Source organism: Ruditapes philippinarum, unplaced genomic scaffold, assembly GCF_026571515.1.
Source record: "Ruditapes philippinarum isolate M1 unplaced genomic scaffold, ASM2657151v2 ctg1348_1_1_1_1, whole genome shotgun sequence".
NCBI classification, from domain to species: Eukaryota; Metazoa; Mollusca; class Bivalvia; order Venerida; family Veneridae; genus Ruditapes; species Ruditapes philippinarum.
In genome coordinates this window covers 16,658-33,537 of record NW_026863537.1, presented here as the reverse complement: position 1 = coordinate 33,537, position 16,880 = coordinate 16,658, and the positions used below count along the sequence as shown (strand labels likewise).

At 32.3% G+C, this 16,880-nt stretch overlaps 2 protein-coding genes across 2 annotated transcripts; both read left to right on the top strand.

Moving 5' to 3' along the window:
* The first annotated feature begins 5,193 nt into the window (after positions 1 to 5,193).
* On the top strand, positions 5,194 to 8,123 carry LOC132722384 (piggyBac transposable element-derived protein 4-like). The gene has a single exon (XM_060706881.1). It carries the CDS (start codon positions 6,673 to 6,675, stop codon positions 7,867 to 7,869), a length of 1,197 nt encoding a protein of 398 aa, XP_060562864.1. The 5' UTR covers positions 5,194 to 6,672; the 3' UTR covers positions 7,870 to 8,123.
* Positions 8,124 to 13,834: 5,711 nt separating this feature from the next.
* Positions 13,835 to 15,250, top strand: LOC132722382 (sodium-coupled monocarboxylate transporter 1-like). Its single transcript, XM_060706879.1, has one exon. It carries the CDS (start codon positions 13,835 to 13,837, stop codon positions 15,248 to 15,250), a length of 1,416 nt encoding a protein of 471 aa, XP_060562862.1.
* Positions 15,251 to 16,880: the final 1,630 nt, after the last annotated feature.

The window sequence follows — 16,880 nt, the reverse complement described above, 5'->3', positions numbered from 1 at the left end:
ACCAAGTTTTGGCCATGATAGGTAACCTATATTCGAACATGATCTAGAAATCATCAAAACAAACTTTCAGACCAATTTCCGGGATATTTTGATTCAAACAGTAGCCACTAGAGTTTTAAAAAAATGTTTCTATTTTTAGCTCCTGTGACCTAGTTTTTCATCCGAGGTAACCAATGTTGAAACTCATCCATACAATTACCTAGACAAGCATCCTGGTGATAAGTGTGTCAAAAATGTGACCACTAGAGTGTTAACAAGGTTTATCCATATTTAGGCGGTGTGACCTAGTTTTTTTTATCCTAACAAATGTTCGAACTTGACCTAGAAATCATCAAAACAAACTTTCAGACCAATTTACATGATATTTGGATCAAAGTAGCCAATAGAGTGCTAACAAGATTTTATATTTTTAGCTCCTGTGACCTTGTTTTTCATCCGAGATAACCCATGTTCGAAAATATCTAAGCAATTACCTGGACAAGCATACTGACCAAGTTTGATGAAAATTGAGTCAAAAATGTGACAACTAGAGTGTTAACAATGTTTTTTCATATTTTGGCGGTGTGACCTAAATTTTGACCCAAGGTGACCCATATTCAAACTTGACCAAGAAAACATCAAAACAAGAGTGTTAACAAGGTTTATCCATATTTAGGCGGTGTGACCTAGTTTTTTTATCCGGACACGTGTTCGAACTTGACATAGAAATCATCAAAACAAACTTTCAGACCACTTTTTAGGATAATTGGATCAAAACAGTAGCCACTAGGGTGTTAGAAAGATGTTTCTATTTTTAGCTTCAGTAACCTAGTTTTTCATTCCAGATGACCCATGTTCAAACTCATCTAAGCAATTACCTAGACAAGCATCCAGACCAAGTTTGATGATAATTGAGTCAAAAATGTGACCTAGATAAACATTCTGACAAAGTTTGATGATGATGATTAATCAAAAATGTGACCGCTTGAGTGTTAACGAAAAAATGTGGACGGACGACAGACGACGGACATTCAACGATCCTAAAAGCTTAACCTGAGCTAGCTCAGGTGAGCTAAAAATATTCAATATGATAACGTCTTGATTGATTCTCAATTGTTTACAATGATAAACAAAAAATTAAATTACGCTGTATCATCTTTGTTTGAAAATGAAACATCTTAAGAGTGTCCATAGCTGTGATGAAATTGCAAAGTAAACGCGAAGTTGGAGATTTTAGTACTGATATTTTGTAAAAAGAAAATAATTGTAATCTCTATAATTGTTAATTTTAGACGGATGTGTATAATGATTTTTTTCAACGGAATATATTTTTGTATATAAGTCACTGTCTTGGATAACTAGTGATTGATCATTTTGTAGGCAAATACAAAGGCAATTTATTTCTCATTTGATATCAGGCAAACTCAATTATTGTGGGGATAGAAAGTCGTTATTTTATTGTGTCTAGAATTCTTAAATGATGATAGGTTTAGTTATTGTACTGATGTGATTTAGTATCGCCCTAAGACATTGTAGGCTGTAGACTGCCTAGATACATTTATCTAAACACTAAACACTCGTAAGTTCAATGAACGTCGCCTTCTCCAAAAATACACTAGTTCTTGCTGTTCATAAAAAACGATCAAGACCAGAATCAGTCAACTCATGTTGTTTTGTTTTGTTGGTATTGCTATTTGTAGACACAATTATTTGAGCCAGTGACATTATGCACATCCAAGGGTATATATTTTTATGGTTAGTAAAGAAGTGAGAGTCAAAATATATCTATAGTTTGTCATGATTCGTTCCAATGTTATTATTTATTTCCCATGAACGATTCAAAATGCATATGGCTTAATGATTTTTCTGTTTATATCCATTTAAATGTACCGATAATCTTTTAATTTTTAAAAGAAGATAAGGACGGTTTGTTTTTTATTTAAGAAATATTTATGTTTTTATCCTAAATATTTTCCAGTATCAACTATTGGTCAATCACAATTACACCGGCCAGTCTTTTGAAATACATAGTTAATTAAGCTCAACTTGTCAATGGAAAAAGAGCATAATGTCATTTTTATGTCTTTATCCAACGTAATTTGTTTATTATAATCAGATTATTAACAAAATTGATTAATAAAGATAACAATGCTTTTTGTAATGATAAAGTCAATTTTAAAACCATTTTCAGTTCAATAACAAAATATGGAAGACTTTTTAAGAAGCCTTTTTAATACCAATCGTGCAAAATGTTAAAGGTTTCATAATTTAATGGTACTATCTTGTCCCTTTTTGGGTCAACAAAGAGGATATCCAAGTTTTTTTCCTATACATATAAGAATTATTTTTATCGAGTGGAATGAAAATAAATATTTCATGAGTGGTGGTATTCATTTATTGACAAAAACTTTAATGTTCTGTTTTTATGTACACTCTCGTTTTGACATTACAATTTGAAAGACTTCGTATTGGTTGAATTTAGAAGGAAACAGTCTGGTAATAAACCAGTTAATATACGAAAAATATGCTTCACTGCAGTGAGAAATATTTCTTTATTATAGTAGTGTAAATACAGAAAATGAAAATAAGCGTTTTATTTCATCTGTATTACTTAATATTTAATTTATAAGTATATAATATTATAATTGTAAATTATGGCGATGTTTAGTACAAAAAATGAATTATTATCTTAATTCCGAACGCCCCCCCCCCGTTCAATATATTTCTGATTTAGATAGAAACGCTTCAGTTGATCAAAACTAACTTTGTATCAAAACTTTTTAATGGGTTGTACCGAGGGTTTAATGTTTCATGTTTAAAATGTACTACATGTAGTTCTTTTGATTATCAAAAATTATAAGTTACATGAACATGTATTTCTGTAAACATTCATCTGGCACAATGTATATAGACACCGATTTTACAACAATTTCGATTTCCCTGCTATGGCCGTTTTGTAAGGTTGTCTGTATCATCTGAAGTCATATGTAAAGTCTGGCTGATGTTCCTTCTGTTTTAACCAACATCAAAATCAAATGGTTTATAAGTTTAATTCAGTCTGTGTCTCAGTTTTAGCCAACTTCAAAATTGAATGGAATATAATAATAAGTTCGTCCTTAATCTTTTTCAACAAAGGGAGAAAACTACGAATGTGGACATTCGCATTAAGATCAAACAAGCCATATAATATAAACGTTTGGAAGTCCGTCCATTCGCCACACTTTCATTGTAATTGAAGTTCCAATATTTGAAACTTTATCAATGGATAAATATCGATTCGGAAAAACAACATACTTATATGATTTTAGAGTTATTGCCTTTTTTGTGTTTTATGGTTAATATTTGTCCAGACTATAGCATAAATAATACAGAAAGCTTTGTTAGGAAATTTACTGATGGATAGATCGCTTTGGAAAAAAAGTTTTTTCTAATTACCATATTTCGATTTTTCAAAATATTATTGACTGTATTTTTTTTCATTTTTTATTTATTTATGATATTTATTTCTCAGGAATATAGTCTATAGGTTTCGTAGGTAATGATTTGAAAGTTTAAGAATGAACAGGTTATGTACATGAGATGTCCATAACTTCATTTCAAATTGACATTAAAACATTTTTCTGTTGTGCTTTTCATGCTTAATTTTTAGAGAGGGAAATATCTCACAACTCACAGTATTGAACATATCAATTGAAAAATTCACAGATAGAGATTGGAATGTTTGTAAATTATAACTTACCTATGCATAATGTAAGAGTTATTGACCATTATAATTTTGCATATTTTTTGCCAGGGCATAAGTTCAATTATTTTAGGTATCAATTTGAAACTTTACAAATAGATGCAAATAGAAACAAAACGATTCTTCGTTACCGCGCTTCCTCCAAAATGAAATATATCTATCTATGAAGTTAGAAGTTGATACCAAAATGAAAAACAGGAACGATTATCATTTCACATAATACACGACATGTCATCTCAGATGCAAGTAGTCATTGTTTGGTGTATCTTGAAATGAAATGGCTATACAATTAAACTATTTTGCAAGATAGATCTACTAGATGTAATCAATAAGTCATTTCGTTCCTCTTGGCTGTTAAATCTTTCTACTAAAAGAGCAGAATGCTTCATTTCTGTGATGACATTTTCTAAAATTAATGTTTTATTTAACTGTGTAATCTTTATAATTTTTTAACTGCAGAATTAGTCTGTTATTGCAAACAATAGAACACCCTAGAATTCAGTTAATCAATTTGAAACAAAGGATAATTTGAATTATACAGATAATTTTGTTTGCCTCAGGAATAAACAAAATGTTTCATTTATTTATTTATTTATTCATCATTCTTGCATTTATTGTTCAAACTTGTTGTTTTTTCAACCACTTAAATAACCTTTTGTCAGAATATATTACCCTTAGATGATTAAATGATGAGTGACATATCAAACGTTTTGGGTAGTAATCGAAATTGATTATTTAATATATTTGTAAATATTGGTAAAGACATAAAAAAAGCAACCGAAATGGTCTTATTTTCAAATAGATCACATATAATACATGTATGTAGTACACTTCCCAGTCTAATTCAAGTCACGGAAATTGATTGATTGCAGCGCAATAAAGAAACGTAAATATTTTCTCCATTGTTGACAAGAGACCGGTTCCTGATTACAAATGCAATATACAATCAGCGAGATGATGTATCATTTACTCGTTTTGCACAATTTAACAAGACACAGCTCGATAAATTCAGTACGTTTTATACGGAAAGAAATTAAGATTTTGTATTGAAATACGAAAATTATGTGTTATAAAAGTAAAAATGGCTATTGTGATTTTCAACAAAATTTTGTGTACAAAATATCTTTCAATTTGCATTGCCCCGTTTTTCAATGAGTTCAAAATAACGACAGTTGCTTTGAGTTTAAAGAGTCTCCGAAAGTATATACGTCAATCAAATTAGATTTTGACGTATTTCAGTGTATGTGACAAACACTTCCTTCTCTATTAAGGGTTTTAAGTTTCCTACATTTTGCTAATACTGAACCAATGGACCTTATACAACATGTTTTGTTATTATTATTCAACCGTTGGTTACTGTACTTTCACAAGCAACCCCATATGTTATTTGTTCAAGACGAAAGAGAATATAAAAGCAATTGAAAGTTCATCAGTCATGAAAATCATAAATTATGTTGTTTTTCTTGCTTAACCCATTGCTTCATATACACGCCGAATCACGCCTTCTATAGGCGATCGATATAAACGACTTTTAACGCCGTTGTAGGTAGCTGCATATACACGCCGTTTAACGCCTTATACGATTTCCCTGTACACGCTTTTTAACGCCGTCAAATTAAAACGCAAATTTCCATTTCATTATTGAATTAAATGACATCGGAAGACTGATATTGTAAACATTAAATATTGCCAAGGTCATTTCCGTTTTCAGAAAATGGTGTTACTATAATAAGATTTTCGGGAAAATCTATTTATAAATTCATGTCGAGCTAAAAATAATCACGCGCGGTACATATAAAATTCGCCGACTATCGGTCTTTTTGCCTGGAGCTGAAGGTTAAGTTATATATGTTTTTTATTTGAAATACCTTTAAATATTTAGCCAGTTTTATTTACAATCAGAAATTATCGACTATATCTTTCTTTTAATATCATAAATTAAATGAAAAGCGCTAATTTAATGACCGTCAACCGTGTGAAAAATATAGACAAGTGTGAAATGTTTTGATAATTGGCGATTAATTTTGACTGATCTAAGGGGGTTTCTCAGCATGAAACTCAATTATTTCCGGGGGTTAAAGGTGTTTGAAAGGGTAATAAAATCTTGATTGGTCCCTTGGTGTCTAGGAACGGTAGGTTCTTGGGGTTCTTGACTTATATTGCGTAATACGTTACGTAATTTATGACCTGTGATGATTTATGTTGTTTTAGCAAGGGACCCAGTCGGTATATCACCAGGGGTGACATATGGACCTGTCAATCACTTTAATTTGAATATAATTAAAAATTAATAATCCAATCAAATTGTTGTTCTTGATATATGTCTTTTAACTTGTTTGTAATTAGAAATGGATTAACGACACTCCTCCCCTTTTTAATTGTTGTTAGATATGATTAGTCGTTCAATTTTAGGTAATTATCCAATCAATTGCTTATCCTTTTAATTTTATTCAAACAATAGATATTTTTTTCAGTTCGCTTGAGAACACCAACGCTTGTAGTAATAATTACAATTTTGGCAATAATTAAAACACTTTACAATGGCCGATTCTGACTCTGATTCTGGTTCTTCTTTTTATGGATTCTCAGAAGATGAGCTAGATTTTCCTAGCTTAGATTCTTCTAGTGAGGAATCTATAGCTGGCAGTGATGATGATGATGATGATAATGCTGACAATATTAGACCCTGGTCTAATAATTTCCATCAACCAAGGGTGGGTTGATATTATGATAAAATAAAATAATATTAAAACAAAAAAAAACAAAAAAAAAAAAACGTGAAATAAATAAAAATACACTCATATTTATATCTAAAACAGCACTTTTTTTTATAAAATAAGAGGTCATGTGAAATATTTTCATATCAATTGACATTTAAAAAAATAACTTTGCAATAATTTTCTTCTTTTTATTTACAGATTCAGCAGTTCACAGAACAACCTGGACCCAACATGCCTGACCACATTGACTCTGCCTCTGCTCTGCCCATTGAGTTCTTTCTGCTACTGTTTCCAGTTGAGCTGATATGCCTTATCACTCGACTGACGAATGAGTATGCAGTTTGGCGGATGAGTCAGCTTGGAGCCCGGTTTGATGACCTATGGGAGGAGGTTACTGTCCATGAAATGAGGGCATTTCTTGGGATAAACATCTTGATGGGAATCAACCAGCTTCCAGAAGCCAAGATGTACTGGTCAACAGATCCACTGATTGGCAACACAGCCGTTTCGAAGATAATGACTATCAACCGATTTCAGCAAATCATGAAGTACCTCCATGTATCAGATAGGACAACTGAACCGACTCGAGACCAGCCTGGGTTTGACAAGCTTTTCAAGGTCCGTCCTGTTTTAGATTCTTTGTCAGATACCTTTAGACGTTACTTCACTCTGCACCGGGAAGTCTCCATCGATGAAGCCATGGTAGCCTTTGCTGGCCGCTTATCCTACAGACAGTACATGCCTGCCAAGCCAGTGAAGAGAGGTATAAAGGTTTGGATGCTCTGCGATGCACAGTCTGCTTATCTTTCACGATTTGATATCTACCTTGGGCGCCAGGAAAACAGAACAGAACATGGTTTGGGACACAACGTGGTGATGAAATTGTCAGACCACCTCAGGCACTCCTTTAGATGGTTGTTTTTTGACAATTTTTTTACTGGGGTTGAGCTGATGCAGCGTCTTCTTGATGTTGGACTTTATGCCTGTGGAACGGTTCGCACCAACAGAAAGGGGTTTCCACAAGAGTTGAAGAAGCCATCTGATGTCAGGAACAGGGGCGACTTCAAGGTCCTTCAGAAGAGGAACTCAAACCTAACTGCTAGTGTTTGGAGAGACAAGAAGCCAGTTCATCACCTTTCAACACTGAGTGATCCTCGGATGATATTACCAGTGCAGAGACAAGTAGGTCCCAGACTTATGAATTTACAGCAGCCACATTCAGTCAGCCAGTACAACAAGTTTATGGGTGGAGTTGACCTTCAGGACCAGTTTAGAAGTACTTACCCAGTTGGCAGAAATGGAAAGAAGTCTTGGCGGTACATCTTCTGGTTCTTGCTAAATAGTGCGATTGTTAACGCCTGGATTTTGTACAGTGATTTCTCCACACGAACAACCAAGAAAAGGTACATGCTCTTGACTTCAGGCTAGAGCTGATCCAGGACCTTGTTGGAGGTTACAACAAGCGGAAGCGCAGTCAACCCGAGAAGCCTTTCCTCGGACAGCTTGTTGAAGTCGAAAACATCGAAGGACATATTTTATCTAGACTTCCTGGAAAGAAGCGTACGTGTAAGTTTCACGCCCGGAACCTGAAGGAGAGACGAGAGTCTGTCTATGGCTGCACTGTATGCAATGTTCACCTGTGTAGGGATGGCTGCCATGCCCGATACTACAACCAAGGATGATTTCACTTTATTTAATAAGTTATAATGAATAAAAAACACTAAAAAAATCTTAGCAGTGAACTTAAGTCTTGACATTTGTGATTGATATTTAACCTGTGAACTTTGTTTTTTTTCTTGGCATCATATTCAACATTTTAGCATGAATGAAAAATAATGTGCATGGACAAAAGTGAGGGAGGGGGTGGGGTGGGCCATGATAAGAGCGCCTCCTCGTGGTGTGGCCTGGATGTGGCTGGATAATTGTCTCTTTAAAATATTTCTAAATTTCAAATTATTATATTACTTTTGCTTAAATTTTGGTTTAGAATATAGACTTTTAAAAAATTAAAATACACATTATCCAGCCATAACTAAATGCTCTTCAAATTATTAATGTGTATATATATTTTCCTGTGCATATCAGTTTTTTTTTATTTCAGCAAATATTCTTTTATTTCTCAGATTTTGTTTGAATTTATTAAACTTTATTATTCCTGTACAAAATATTGTATGAAATTGAAGTAATATTATAATAAATATAGAATAAATATAGTTTAAACAATTAAAAGATTATAAATAAAGACTCCTTCATCTTCATCTTCTTATATCTTTCCTGATATTTTACCTACAATATTAAAAAATATATCATCAGACAGCAAATTTAAATCTGCACAAACAATTTATTTACACTTTGGTGATTAAAACAATATTTGTAATGTCATTTACATTTCTTAATACCATTACAGAAGCTCCACTGAAGTTCAAAAGTCTAAGTTGTACCACGAAACGCCATGTATTTTTATACTGAAATAAAGTAGTATTTATGAAACTCCACTCAGATCAAAGAAACTATTCAAGCTGTAAGTGCCGAGCGGCAAGTAAATTACATTTGTCAATGTCAATATTGCCAACATCCAAGTGCTTTGTTTCTTTTCTTTGTAGCTTATTGATTAAAATAGCAACAAAAACAGACAAATGCTACCTATGAGTTAACTACCAGTCCTTTCTAAAATTGTTTTTACGTTTCTTATGTGGGATTCCTAAAGATCTTCATTTAATGTGTGCCGTTTTCTTAACACAAACAGTTAACACAAATATGGATCATCCAGTTCATATTTTAATCATCGGAGGGGTACTTGTTGATATATTGAAGAAGCCAGGTATTGCAGCATCAGAAATTAAATATAGATATCAAGTTTATGCTGATAATTGAATTTTTTGTAACATGGGATACCATGATAGTTGAATTTAATAAGTTTGAGTTAATTAAAGGACAGGGATATTCGCAGTCAATGGAAGAATACGAATTTCGTTCTTGTAAGATACACGTTCTTTAACTGTAAAATTGTGAAAAGTTATTTGACGTGATATGGCTACTGAATGTCGTCCATTAAAAACCTTATTGTGATTAGCATATTAGTAACATAGCACAGGACATTTTGGAAATTGTATACAAAAGAAGAAAATGACGGATATATTTTCTTTGTCGAATTTAAGCGATATATAGTCACATTTTGTATTTCTTTATTTCGCACACGGGTAATAAAGTCGGCGTACAAAAGCGCGAATAAAACATCAAAACAAATTTATTCTCATTTATTCACATTTGTATTCTAATGTGATAATAAAGAATTTCTCGTTCAAATATAATATCAAGTTTTGTTAAATGTTTTATGAAGCGAGTCTGTAGCGAACTTTGTACCATCATTTTTCTTCAAATCGTTACGTAATATACAATCATAATTTATGGGAACGAACGTGAGATCCTGTATAAATGTATTTCATATTATTATGATTTGCCATAAATATAAAATGCAAAGATGCATAGAATTTTTAAACTTTAATTCCTATTTTGTTAATATGTACTTGTTAATGTTCAAAATCGACATTTCCATTAGATATTTAATGTAGATCTCACAATATCGACAGTTTATTTTGTATCAGTTTTATTTCTGTAAGGCTAATCATCCTCAAATGAGTTAACAAAACAATTAAAATATACAATTTTTTTCTAACCCAACAAGTTTTATGGCATCATATTATTCAAACTTATTTACTCACGATATGAAATAATCATATATTTTAATAGCCCATTGATTATCCCTCATATGTTTAAACCGAGCTTGATATATTTTCAATTGGTGCATGCTGAATGACCTCTTGGCTTATAGTTGTCACTGTTCTAATATGTATCGACGAAATACATGCAAAGTAAGTAAATTTCAGTTGTGATTGTGTAGATATGTAGATGATTATTATTAATAATTGATGACTAATACATGGTACATGTATATGGTATATACTGTATGATCAACTAATCACAATTTTGTCAATATACATGTATAGCGAACGTATTACCACACTGTCTAACGTAAAGAAAATTGCGGACAAAAAATTTCTAAGATTGTTTTAACCTATTTTGCAAATTAAATAAAAATGATCTTTTAAACTTTAAGTTTTACAAGTTTTTCAAATACGTTGTACTTCATTTCGAAGTATCTTTCTTCTTAGTTTAATGCATAAAAATTGTATTATAAATAGGGTTTGGGAAATTTAGTTCAGGATTATGAAGTTCAAAGTGCTACAATTAACCATCTGATGTAAACAGGCTGTCACATACTTACAATAAACATAAGTATATCCTCATTCAAATATGAATCTGTCATGTTCTTATTTTCATGAAAGTGGCATTCATACTATGAATGAAAAAGAAAAGCTAATGCGAAAATTGCAAATGGAATAACAACGCAAATGACTGTTAAGGTTAGATATCGTCATGAGTTTCAAATTCCATGCATCATAACAAATATGACATTAATTGTATTTTATTTTAGATTTTATAATTTAGAAAATGAATGTTATCTTTGATGACATTTTCCATTTTGTTTATGCTATTAAACTCATCTTGCATATTCAGTAGGTCATGAAGTCAAAAACTATTTTCCTTAACCTTAATAACATGTATCAGCAGAACTGTAGTGTATGTAGTAAAACAATTGTCTACGTGAAAATCATTTATACATGTATATTGCCTTTATATAAAAAAATACTGACATGTTTATTATATGCTAATCTGCCTATATCTGTATCGCTCTACCTCCTTCAGATATGTCTTAAATTTATTTTTTAATAACAAGATTTTATAGATTTTGTTACAGTACTAGCATATTTCGTAAAGTTTTATTCTTCATATGTGTCTTCCATTTTACTGTTTTAAACTTTGTCATCACGTGGTTTTGATATCCTCTGGTCACTTTACAAGCATAAGAGTTTAGTGTTTAATAAACAGTTGTCGTTCATTTTTATCACACAAAACGATCTCTATAATAATTTGACATTGTAGTTATACAAGTGGTTTAGCATTATTGTAACATTCTGGACAAGTTTCTATACATCTTTCCTCAATGGAAACCAGTGAATTCACACTCACTTTTTGTGTCATCCTTGGTATATTCATTCATGTCCTGGTAATATTTACACTTTATCACTTGTCCTAAGGTCCTATTTAAAAGTCATAATTAGATTTTTATAATGATTGTTATTTGTTGATGTTTTATTCATAACAAAAATTATGTGATATGGTTTCTTGTTTTGTGCAGTACTATGAAATGGCATGTATATACTGTATATATTGAAATTAATTATTATTATTGTAACGAATTAATAAATCGCTCTTATACACTAGTATCAAAACATTATCACTGACATTATATGGTACGCGTCAATAATAACTAGTCGAATCAAGACGTAAACATGACAAAATTATTTTAACTTATCTGCAATTTTCATCAATACACTTTACTTTTAATAGCTTAAAAGATAAAGATAATACTTCGCCCATGTACACATGCTCTTTATATATGAGCGTATTATTATTATCTTTATTCAAAGCGTTTACTTAGTCATACATTTAAAATAAAAGAATTATCAATATCTTTCATTCTCATATATTGATAAACTCAACTAAATTATTTAATTTTTTTTTCTATATTTTATGTCCAATATAAAAGTCGCAACTATGTGTAACCGCAACTATAATTTGAAAATGTCTCATACCTTTATAAAACAGTTTGTAATTATATATTTGAGAAAAAAGGGACGACGCTGGTAATCTATAATACTATAGTTCTTTACTATGAGACAGACATATCATGGTTCAAAACTGTTATTTTGTTTCAATGCCTGTCGAGAAATTCACTCTAAAATGAGTTTGTCTTTTGATTTTTAAATGAAACACGAAACAGAAAGAGCATCGAAACACGAGGCTTTTTGATTTGTACGAGGGGGCGTATCCCCCGAGTATTATTTAGATTGCCGAGTGCTTTGTTTGAATCATTGTCAAACATAAAAACATTTGTATCATAGTCAAACATGAAAACTCGTTCCTTGTTGTCACAAATGAGTATCCAATGATCGAGCATCTGAATATGATATTTCTGTCGCTTTCCCTTACACTGCCTTCACAATATGTAAACCCCAGCAAAAATGAACCAATCAATGGGCATGCTCTGGAGTGCGGTAAACTAATACCTGCACTACAGTTAACGCAATGTGCATGTATATGAATATGATTTAACTCCGACACATTTTCAACAGAAAGGTCCCGAAACCATGATACAAAGTTGTTTATTGCATGTTTATGACATAGATATCACTGTTTATTTTAAGAATAAAACGAAATAATATTCAAGAACACTTACAAGTTGACAAGGTTTTGACAGTTGAGTTATTGTTACTCTTACTTCAATAATGTTACTGTTAGATTTAGTTGAAATTTTTAGATCGTCACAATATTTGTTCGGGGTTAAAAAATAAGTTACATATAGGGTTGTGAGCAACGGTAAAACCATTTTATTCTGCTACTGTCTAGCTAATCAGCTGGATAAAGCTATGCCAGATAATCTTTTCTATCTCCAGTCATAACGTCATATGGTTAGCAGCAAATCAAAACTACGCTGTTTTATCACGAAACCATTTAAAAAATCCAAAGATATGATCAAAGCACGATAGATCTCGACAAGATATACTTTCTCGCTCACCGGATAAACTGTCTCCATCTTGACATCAACAATCCTCTTAAAAATTCTCTTTATATTAATTCATATGATTTTCTTTAGAATACACTTTTCACGCTAGATAACTGTGCAGTATGATTTTAGTTTACTATTTTATTTTACCTAAAAATATTAACGCTTGTTACACAAACATTTAACCTTCAAGCTTACAAAACGCGCTCGGTCGAGGACATTCGTATTATTTATTTTATCATGTACATCAATACATATAACATTTGCAGCAAGCAAAATATCAAAATTTAGGAAAGAAATATGTTTGGAATAACGGATTATATCATTTTCTTTTTAACAATATTAATTGCATTGTGTATTGGAATATTTTTCGCTATTTGGGAAAGAAAACGAAATACAACCGTTGATTATTTTCTTGCAGGTCGGAAATCTAGCACTTTACCAGCTGCACTTTCCTTTGTTGTAAGTTTTCAATCCTCATTGGTAGTTATAGGACTTCCTGCAGAATGCTATGTATATGGAACCGGACTAGCATATTATGCCATTGCTATAACTGTTGCATACATTTTTGCAGCAGTGTTTGTTGTTCCAGTAATGTATCCATTAAAACTGGTAAGTGTTTATGAATACTTCAACCTACGATATGGAAACAATGTTCTACGTTATATGGCACTTGGTTCAGGCATCATATATACATTATTTTATATGGCATCAGTTACAGTGGGCACTTGTGTAGCTCTACAGGTTGTTTTGGGTATTCCACCATGGGGAACTATTTTGATATATACTGTTGTGACAGCCATATATACATCTATCGGAGGTATTAAGGCTGTTATTTGGACGGACGTTTTCCAACTGATAATCATGACCGCTGGAATGATTGCTATTTTAGTGAAATCATCTATAGACGTTGGTGGTTTAGAAAACGTTTATAAGTTTGCCAAAGATAGATTTGATACAACAGATTTTAACGCTGATCCAACTATAAGATATCAATTCTGGAGCGTGTCTATTGGAACAATAACTCAAATGCTTTATATGACTATGACCCAGCCATCTATGCAAAGAATATATTCTGTACGAAATATGAACCAGGCACGTGCATTATTTGTTATAGCAACACCATTTTATGTTACCATTACTGTAATCGGAGTACTCGAAGGTGCATTCCTGTTTGCTTACTTTTCTGAGAAAGGTTGTGACATTCTCGAAGCTGGAATAATTGACAATGTCAATGCTATCGTACCATTTGCTGTACTGGAATTATTCCGTAACCAACCAGGTTTGGCAGGGTTGTTTACAGCCTGCCTTTCTAGTGCAGGATTAAGTACCTTGTCGTCGTGTCTAAGTAGTTTATCTGCTATTACATATGAGGACGTCATAAAGGTAAATTTCAGAGAAATGAAACCTTATCAATCAACAAGAATAGCAAAGGTTTTCGTATTGTTTTATGGATCCATTGTGATGGGGCTTTCCTTCTCGATGTTACACATTCCGGGTTCCGTATCAGCTGTCTTTCAGGGTTTTATGGGCTGTATGGACGGTCCCGTCTGTGCTCTATTTCTTTTATCGCTAATGTGCCGTAGAGTAACAACAACAGGTATTTCTATTGGACTTTTATGTGGATGTGCATTGGTATTTTGGCTAATAATGGGAAGTAATTTTTCTGACGTTCCGCCGTATCCATACCTTGCACATGGTCCAACTGACGAATGTTCTGTATACGGCAACAGTACAGATGCAAGGATAGAAAATACACTGGAATATTATTATAGTAACGTTTCTACAATGTCTTTGACTGATGTTCCGTTTTCAACGGCATCTGCTTCCTCGCCTGCACCTATGGAAACTGTTGGTTCTTCATCACTACTCCATACAATATACAGTATTACATATATACTGTTTTCTTTCATTGGCTTCTGTACGACAATCTGTGTAGGTTTAGCTGCAAGTCTTTGCACTAAGCGGCAAGACACGATTGATGAAAGATGCTTGTTGTCGTTTAGAAAACACGTGCTCAATAGTTTATTTACTGGAAGTCATGCAGGTTGTGAAAATAATGGCAAACGTAAAGATTGTCATGAAGATGTGAATTTTCTCTCAACGGAAACTGAGCTTTGAAGACCACCTTAAGTATGCCTAATGTGTTACGTTTCATAAGACTGTCGTTTAATATTATATACTATAGACTGTAATTTTGCAGTATAGACTGTTGTTTGGTTAGTACTGCTTTTTTGTTCGTTGACAACGACGGACTGCTTTTCATAATAATCTTTACCGAGTAAGTGAAACATTTTCTTTAAAAGATATACATTAACTGACTTTTGCCGAACAAATGAATTAAATAAAAGAGATTGACATTATTGACCGAGTTGAAAAAAATTATATTATGCGAGCCCTTGGCGAGCATAATATTGTTATATTCAACGAATTCAATAAATTAAGTATTGAATCTACACATATATATTATTTTGATTGATCACATATCTAAAATAAGATCGGTTTACAGTTAAGAAAAATAATTTTTCGTTGACGTACCTATAGTGCAATGTTAACATCACCGCGCTTTAATGCTATCTTTGTATAACGCTAATGCCGTCACGTCATATTGTTATTACACTATAGTGTAAGATCTATTTTTATTAAATGGTTTTATTAGACTCCTACGCCATGGTTTACATGATAAATACTTTAATGTGATAGGCCTTATCTAAAAGGTCTATTTCGCTGATCGGTATTTCCAAGTCAAAATACAAAAGCTTGGTGTGCCAAATACTATAAGTATTCTTTTGGTACTATTTCTCTCATTATAGACATAAAAATCATAATTATTATCTTTACTTGTGTAGGATTGTTGCTTCCAGTTTGGTTTTAATTATGTTTACCTATTAATAAGGGAATGCAGCATAATTAGTTGCTTGATTTAGGCATTAAGATGTTTTAAAATTGTTAAATGCTATTATGTATGTTCACTTATAAAACATAACGTAATATTTCGTTTTCTAGCCTTGAATTTCATATACAACCAGTGTTCTTAACAGTACAATAACTCCAACTGCTCTTGGATCAGTTGTTTTCTTAAGTATGTCGTTTTATTGTCTTATTCTCATTTTTGTTTTGTTTTGGTTTTTAAGTACATACACACAATTGTGATGTGTCTTGCATTAGATTGGAAAAAGGTGATTTTCAAATACATATTTTCGATGTAAGACAGATATATATGATTGTATGATGTATGGTTTATATTATTAGTATATTATCATTTAGATTATAATATTAATATACAATAAATATTACCAGGACCTTATATGCCGTTTGTGATTTTTTCAATCTCATATAATAAACGATTAGTTCCTGCGGGCTGGAGCGTGCACAATATTGAGATACAATTTTCTTAAGGCAAGGCGAGTCTTGGTTTAGAGGTCTAGGTCTGAACGCCAAATATTATTAATTTATTAAAGACGCCATGATCTGACTTATGCCCCTTTTGAGGACAAAAAAAGTATCAGGTTTGTTTTTGTATTGTTTGGTTTTACGGCGCACCATCACAATTTTGGTCATATGGGGCTGAAGACAGGAAAGCTGAATTTGGCTTACCTTGGGTGTTACAAACTAAAAGCAAAACCAGAGGTAAAAACCACCTTACCTGCTGGAGCTAAGAGATGCAGAGATTCCAGTTATTATATAGTCGCCTGTACGCAGGGATAAACCGTGAGTGCGATACTTATGACTCAACCATAAAAGACACTCT

Bases quoted from the DNA above. Each gene is read 5' to 3' on its own strand.
- LOC132722384 (XM_060706881.1), top strand. From the start codon at position 6,673: ATGCCTGACCACATTGACTCTGCCTCTGCTCTGCCCATTGAGTTCTTT.
- LOC132722382 (XM_060706879.1), top strand. From the start codon at position 13,835: ATGGCATCAGTTACAGTGGGCACTTGTGTAGCTCTACAGGTTGTTTTG.